General features: G+C 49.4%; 1 protein-coding gene across 1 annotated transcript; it reads right to left on the bottom strand.

The window, feature by feature from the left end:
- Nucleotides 1-2,509: 2,509 nt before the first annotated feature.
- On the bottom strand, nucleotides 2,510-4,795 carry LOC125523910 (uncharacterized). Its single transcript, XM_048688976.2, has 4 exons — nucleotides 4,513-4,795; nucleotides 3,362-3,423; nucleotides 3,115-3,219; nucleotides 2,510-2,906 (listed from the first exon to the last, which is right to left on the bottom strand). Exons 1-4 carry the CDS (start codon nucleotides 4,778-4,780, stop codon nucleotides 2,769-2,771), a joined length of 573 nt encoding a protein of 190 aa, XP_048544933.2. The 5' UTR covers nucleotides 4,781-4,795; the 3' UTR covers nucleotides 2,510-2,768.
- Between the last annotated feature and the right edge of the window lie 3,339 nt (nucleotides 4,796-8,134).

Below are 8,134 nucleotides of genomic sequence, written 5' to 3'. Positions count from 1 at the left end.
TTATGATAACCTGAATTGGCACGTGGTCTTAGCGACCTTCAAAATACTAAGAATTTGATAACCAGCGAACAGTCGCTGGGTCAGCATGACAAATTAACTATTTTGTGCCAAATTATGTGTTGCTGGGATAGCAATTTCTTTTAGCAAACACGGAAATCCGCCATGTTCAGTTTTTCACGAGGATTTGTCGTGGTTGCGAACGAAATTGCCGTCCTCGCGACAACATAAATTGCTTAAAATTTTCTGATTTGCCATCCTCACCCAACAAATGTCAGATTTTTAACATTTTTGAATTATAGAATGCGCTTCACATGCATGATGATGGCTACTGATATGGCAACTCTGCGGCTAAAGTTGCTCTAATGAAAACTCGGGTTGATTAGTGGTTTAGTACTCCCTTCATCTAGAATTACTTGTCACAATGAATAAAAATAAATGTATCTAAAACTAAAAATACGTTTTGTTACGGACGCGGAGTTTCTGCTCCCGAGCTCATCTGCATCCGTGCTTAGAAAAAAAATCAAAACAAATACTAGAAAAATTCAAAAAAAAAATCCATTTTTTGTGTGGTAGATAACTTGATGGGTGAGGTCCGCTTCAAATTTCAACTCATTTGGACATTTAAACAGCTCTCAGCAAAAAAGACAAAATCAAGGTCTGTAAAAAAAGTTTACTGTTCACACTGTTCTGATCCGATTTGTTTGTTTTTTTTTTTTGCCGACAGCTGCTTAGATGTCCAAATGAATTGAAATTTGAAGCGGACCTCACGCATCAAATTATCTACCACACAAAAAAATTGGATTTGTTTGAACTTTTTAGTATTTGTTTTAAAAAATTTTCTGAGTGCAAGCAGATGAGCCTGGGCTGCGAGTTGGATTTTCGTTTTGATATATCTATTTCTGCGACAAGTAATTTAAAGTAATTTAGGACCGAGGGAGCTACAAGTGAAGTAACCTAGTTAATTAGTCGCCGGCTTGCCGGTAAATGACAGCTCCGGCGAAAGGTCCGATGCCGACAAATAAGTACTAGCTCGAGATAAGAAAGCATTTCCTTCAAATTAATAGGATTATTAGTAGCAAAACACGTGTTAGAAGGCAGGTACATCCTCTGTTGTGTTGTGTTCATGGGGAGCAGTAAAGCAATAGGATAATGGAGCCGTCCAGATCAAATCCAAATCCATGGCCGGCCGGGCCGCGTTCCCCCTCCGTACTCGCACTTCCACACACACCCTTCTTGACTCCACCGCCACGTCTACTACTACTCCTCCTACTTAGATTCTGATGATGCATTCATTCCCTTTCGTCTCCGTGCTCAATCGCACTGCCACACGCATACCTACGCGTTCATCTGTCTGATGATGCTAGCCCACGGCCAAGAAGACGAGCAGGAGAGCACCATGGCGGTGGCGGTGGTGTGCCTGCAGGCGCAGCGCGTCGCCGGCCTGCCCGCCTCCGTTGGCCAGATCGAGCTAACATGCCGTCTTGTTCAGCATCCTCCTCATGTACATCCTCTTGATGATCTTGAGGATGATGGTGACGATGGAGTGGGTGATTATCATGAAGCAAGGGCGGCTCAGCGTGCCTCTGCCTCTGTCTCCGGCGGCAGCGGTGACTTCCACAGCCAGGTGATCCTGCTCCACTGTGGCACCATCACCGCCTCCCTCAAAGCCGTCCTCACCGTCTCCCTGGCCCTGAGACACCCAGGACAACGGCACCATCAGCAGCAGCAGCAGCACCTCCAGGTCCACCTTGGCGACGAGCGGCCGGGCGTCCTCACCTACCCGCTCACCGGCGCCGCGGCCGGGGCTCTGCTCACCCTCGCTCTCCACCGCAAGCTGCTCTCGCTACCACCACCTGCTACCGCCACTGGCTGCTGCCTGCCTCTGCCAGCATGCTGCCGCCAGCGACGGCGGGGGAACAACACCACCAACAAGAGTCACAACCAGCAGCATGGCATCCAGTACGACTCTGGCGATGAGTCGTCGGCCGGCTTCATCGTCATCGAGAAGGAGCTCACGCAGCCGCCCTCCGAGAGCCTGCCCACCACCGCCGCCGACAGCAACATTGACCAAGACAACATGAAACTGGATCAAGAAGAACTGGACAGGGTCGAGGACGAGTTCCTGGCCATGCTCGAGCTGTCAGCCGCCACCACCACCACCACCTGTGTCGACTTCGACCTCGACCTGCACCTATACCTGGACAAACTTGTCAGGGAAGCCGAGGCCGAGCTTGGCAATGCCAGCACCACTCATCTTCCCAACGCTGCTGCTGCATCCCATGTGAATTATTGATGCAAACAGGCAAAATTAAGATGCCAGTTTTCTGAATCTCATGTGCACTTTCTTTTTTCTGAAGCATACGGTTTCTAGCTGAATGTAATGTGCATTTTGGATCTACCTGATTTGCAGTCCCCCTCCCACCTTTGCTAACCAGTCAATCAACTCTACTCTTTACCCCGCAAAAAAAAACAAAAAAAACAAGATATTAATAGGCATGAGCCCAAGTAGTAGTAGCGAAAATTAAGGCACACCGCCATGTCTCTGAATCCCAGCTCCATTATAATCAGATCACTAGCCACTATACAGTATAATAATAACAGTATTGTACAACAACTCATCTTGCTGAAAAACCCAAAGCTCAGTATGTAGCCATACGAAAGAATTCACTTCTGTTGATCTAAAGCCAGATCCATCCAAGGCCACAGCAGGTATTTCTCTGTTTACCTATTCAGACTTCAGAGTAGACTCACCATAATAAGGCTCTTCTTCACTTGTATTTCTCCATTATGCGACGGGCTTCTTCGGCGGGGTCGTCCGACGAAGGACTGTCTCCTTCATCCATGCTCCTGGAGCCCTCTTTCGGGTTCATCGCCAGGAAGGCGAAGTATATAAGCCCCATCATCGCCTGCCACCATCAGACCAATAATCAATCTGACTTGAGAAACCACAGAAAGTTGCAGCAAGGGGATACAACAGGGCAAGCGAATTCTGATTATTAAACATTGTTGAGATGTAGTGAACATATAAGTTAGTGATATTGAGCATTGTGCACGACACATTGCTAATTAAGAGTTGTCAGCTGAGTCATGTCAAGAACGTTGTGGGGTACATACCAGTACAAACAATGCGGTGGAAATGACGGACTTGAGCAGAAAAAGGGCGACAGACACGGCAACAAATGTCACGCCTATCCTAGCAATTGGGCGTGGAACTGAATCCTGTTGCACATCAGAACAGAAGGCCAAACTAGTTCAGTTTCAAAAGCAAACCAACCACACTCCAGTGTATTTTTCCGACAGAAGTAAAATTCAGTGGAATGAAGTGACATACATACTAAATGGGTAAGCAAGAGTGACATACTGGGACAAGAGCACTTCCAGCATCCACGGCTTCCTTACTGACCCTCCATGTTTTTTGAACAGCTGTAGTAATATGCAGGAGTGTTAGATAAAATAGATATTCGGAATTTCATCATGAAAGAGAAAAAAACAAGGCCACAGAACATTTGCACTAGTAGGAACAGGGCACAGCACAAAGGCATCCTTAGAAAAATAAGCACCAACACTTTCTTTTTTTGAACAGGGCACCAACACATGAGGTGAGGATGCATGTGAATACATACAGAGGCAGAGACAGGAGGTGCCCCCACCCCCACCCCCCCCCCCCCCCCCACCCCCTAACATCACTAATTTAAGCCTAGCATAAATAGTAAACGGTTATTTTTTTCTGCTTAAATGGTGCTTTTTGATGGATTGGCCCGCCCCGACAAGGTTTAACAAAACTCAGGCCCCTCATCTGATTTTTCTGGCTCCGCGACTGAATAGATATCATGGTACACACACACACACACCACATATATACAGTCAGAAAATTATAGCAGCCTGATAAATAAAAAAATTACAGCAGGGACAGAGGGAACTAGTTAAGTGGTGATACCACACCCTGAAACGAACAAGACCACTCCATGCGTGTGATGAGAAGAAACTAGGAGCATATGTGCATATTTGGGTGTGCTGTATGCGTTGAGTGTGTAGAAGAAGTGTTTGTTTCAGACTTTGAGTGAGAACATATAAATTTCAATTAATTTCTTACCTGGCAGCCGAGAAAACGCAAAAAGGATTGTGTGTCAATGCGTTGATAGGAAAAGAAGGGCTTGTACACTACAGACCCAAGATGTAAAACATGTTCGGTATAAATAGTGGGATGGGAGTTAACATGAACTTGCATGAGAGCTAAATTTCCACTTTCTGCTCAAACAACAAACAATAGCCAGCAGGCTTACTCGCGCAACGAACAACAAACATATATAACAAATAATCCCCAAACAAACAAATAAACAATACGGAGACGAGATTCATTCAGCACAATTAATTCAGTGACATGGAATCGATTCAGAATCTTCTTGGGTCGTAGTAACAAACAATCCCAAATACAAATACACAGAAGCACTACATGCAAACAGATTAGATAATTAATCAAATCAAGGAAGGTGAGGAGGGGAGGGGAGGGACCTTTGGAGAGGTTGGACTGCGCGGAGGCGACGACCAGGAGCCGCGAGTTTGAGCGGAGAAGCCGCATGGTAGGGGAAGGGCGGCGTGCGGCGGCTGACCTGCACCAGTTCAGGGGACGGTGAGGGGTTGTAGGCATGGCGGCTGGAAGGAGGCGGGCGGCGGCGGGAGCCATGGCGATGCGGTGGTGACCTCCCGTCCCCAAATTCAGAGGAGAAGGCAGGCCAGGCGAGAGTGTATCCACCAGATGCAACGACGCATACTGGGCCATTGGATGTGAAACGAAGGGATAGATGGAGCTAATGCGTGGCCTCATGGCACATTAACAGAAGGAACCTTTTTTTTTTTTAATAACTTACGGAAGGAACCTCTTAACTGCAGCTGATCTCTAGTACTCCTAGGGCTTGTTCGGAGTCCCTCCGCTCCGCAACTCAGCTCCCGGCGTACACGGAGCTACAGTTGATATTAACGAAGCGGAGAAACGGATGCCCCGCAGATCCTCGTATTTTTTAGAGCTGGTGGATTATCGAACAAGCACTTAATTTTTACTCTTAAAGTGAGAGTTGGTAGCTTCTCCTCATCGGGTTATTTTTGTCTTGTTTTTTGCCTCATCCATGCTGGGTTCTTTTCGATCTTTTATCCAACTAAACTCCACCTCTCTTTTTTCACTCAGTATACCAAGAATCGCTCCACCAAGTCCCTTGTCTCTCTCGGCCCTGTCCTCTAGGGTTCCAAGACGGTTGCCTGCGCCGCCCCCATGCCTCCTCTCCTCACTCTCTTCCTCCCGACCCACCTAGGGTTCCATCTGCATCTACCCTCTGCCACGGTTGATCTCCAAGCAGCGGCGTGACGACCCATGGTGGTCGGTTGATTTTGTACCTGTGGTCATTAGAGGAGTCGCACCAGTAATAAAATGTGCTCTTCGGCGGAGGCATGGAGATGCAGTGGGCAGTTTCCACCTGGACCTTTCAAGCCACGGCCTTCCCCAGTCTCCTCTTAATGCACCCCGCGACACCGCCGCCCCATGGTCCCCGGTTTCCTTGCCCGTGGCAGCCTCCTGATCCTCTTCTCAACGCGTCGCAGCCTCTTCAAGCGAATAGGACGGTGATTGCGCTCTTCTTTGGATCCAAATGGCTCGGAGTGTTCCTTTTTACCGCGATGAGCGTCGCAGGGCACCACCGGGAGCCTTAGCTCTTCTGACATCTCTTCCTAGATGCACATCGATGGTTCTGCATCTCAGGTACGCCATTTTTCACAGGGAAAGAAGATTTTTTTCCTCCTCAACTAGGATCTTGTTTGATTAACATGAGTTTAGCTTTAGGGATTTCCTAGAGATGACTATGCAGCTAATTGCAGGAGTGAGTGGTTCTTTTTTTTATCAAGTTGTACAATTTTTTGGTTAGGATAGAAGGATAAATGCATTGGCTGGTTGCTTCTAACAGTTAATAACGGACATGATGGCGTATCAGTTGCATGCCCAACAACAGACATCATGTTTTTATTTCGTGGTAATGCAAGACAGTATGTTACAACGTGGCAATGGTTCAGAAGACATCGGGCCTGCCTTCTTGGCTAGGGGGCAGCGCACATATCCTTCCCCTTGATAGTTGTAACACCCGGGTAATCAAGCTACAGTAATTCCACGCAAATGGTGCCACGTCACCACGGTTACTGTTGCTAATCTACCGTTAGTTCAAAACCGATTTAAATTCAAATTTAAAATAAAGTTAAATAATAAAAGTTTCCAAAAATTAAAACAAAAATGTTCGGAGCATGCCAAAAATGACATAGATAATTATAGTAAAGAAAACATAAATTTATAAAAAACTTAAATGCCCTAAGTTAAATTAAAATAGTAAAAGAAAATAGATAAAAGAAAAAGAATAAAAACAGAAAAACAAAAGACAAAAAAACAGAACCCCCCTCCCACTGGGCTAGCCGGCCCAGCTGCTGGCCAGCCCACTGGCCCCTCAGGCCCAACCAGCCATCCCCATAACCCCCACGCCCCCGAAACCCTAACCCCACGCACCACTCCCCTGTCGCCCCACTTTCCCCCTCCCGATCCAGATTGGATCAGGATCGATCCCACCGCGCCGTCCGCCGCCCGCGCCAGGACACCGCTGCCCAGAGCTTCCCCGTCGGACCTCCCTCGCCGGCCTGCGCCAGGACACCGCTGCCCGGAGCTTCCCCGCCGGACCTCCCTCGCCGGCCTGCCTCCTCTACGCCCGTCATCCCCGACCTCCACCTCGCGCACCACTGCCCTCGTCCCTACACCACCCGGTGAGGCCCCCAGCCTTGTTCTCTCCCTACACGCGCACCGCCCGAGCTCTCGCGCGCCCCGCGCCAGCAGCCCCCCTACGCCGCGCTCCACCCCCTGGCATCCTCCTCCTGCCACTGCGTCACGGCTGCTGCAACAGCCTCGCGCCGCCGTCGCCCTACCGCGCCGCGCCGCACTTGGCCTCGCCCGCCGCAGCCCATACTGCTCCCGCTGCCGCCCGCTGCGTGAATCGCCCCTCGCCTCCGCCTTCCACCTCCCCGTTCAGCCGTGCGCCGCGGCGCCCCACCTCTCCGCCCATGCCATGGCCCACCGCTTGACCGTGCCGCCTCCCCCTGCTGCTTGCCGCCGTCGGCGCTGCTTGTTGCTGCGGCCACCCCCGTCCCGCGTGCGCGCCCTACTGGCCGCCGTGCTCGCCGCGTCCAGCTCCTCCCCATGCTCGCGAAGCTGCTGCGCCATCTTCGGCCACCGCAGCTACCTCCCCGTGCCCCCCTGCTTCGCCACTGTGACGCCCCCCGATTCAATCGTACACTAATCATACACGCAAACGTGTACGATCAAGATCAGGGACTCACGGGAAGATATCACAACACAACTCTACAAATAAAATAAGTCATACAAGCATCATATTACAAGCCAGGGGCCTCGAGGGCTCGAATACAAGAGCTCGATCATAGACGAGTCAGCGGAAACAACAATATCTGAGTACAGACATAAGTTAAACAAGTTGCCTTAAGAAGGCTAGCACAAACTGGGTACAGATCGAAAGAGGCGCATGCCTCCTGCCTGGGATCCTCCTAAACTACTCCTGGTCGTCGTCAGCGGGCTGCATGTAGTAGTAGGCACCTCCCGAGTAGTAGTAGTAGTCGTCATCAACAGTGGCGTCTGGCTCCTGGGCTCCATCGTCTGGTCGCAGCAATCGGGTATAGAAAGGGGGGAAAAGAGGGAGCAAAGCAACCGTGAGTACTCATCCAAAGTACTCGCAAGCAAGGAGCTACACTACATATGTATGCATTGGTATCAAATAGAATGAGGGTATCATATGTGGACTGAACTGCAGAATGCCGGAATAAGAGGAGGATAGCTAGTCCTTATCGAAGACTACGCTTCTGGTCACCTCCATCTTGCATCAGGAGAAGAGAGTAGATGGTAAGTTCACCAAGTTGTATCGTGTAGCATAATCCTAACCGATGATCCTCCCCTCGTCGCCCTGTGAGAGAGCGATCACCGGTTGTATCTGGCACTTGGAAGGGTGTGTTTTATTAAGTATCCGGTTCTAGTTGTCATAAGGTCAAGGTACAACTCCAAGTCATCATGTTACCGAAGATCACGGCTATTCGAATAGATTAA

The sequence above is a fragment of the Triticum urartu genome, chromosome 7A (assembly GCF_056163025.1).
Source record: "Triticum urartu cultivar PI428250 chromosome 7A, HENAU_Tu73, whole genome shotgun sequence".
NCBI classification, from domain to species: Eukaryota; Viridiplantae; Streptophyta; class Magnoliopsida; order Poales; family Poaceae; genus Triticum; species Triticum urartu.
The sequence above is the reverse complement of the archived record's forward strand: the minus strand, read 5'-3'. Positions and strand labels throughout refer to the sequence as shown.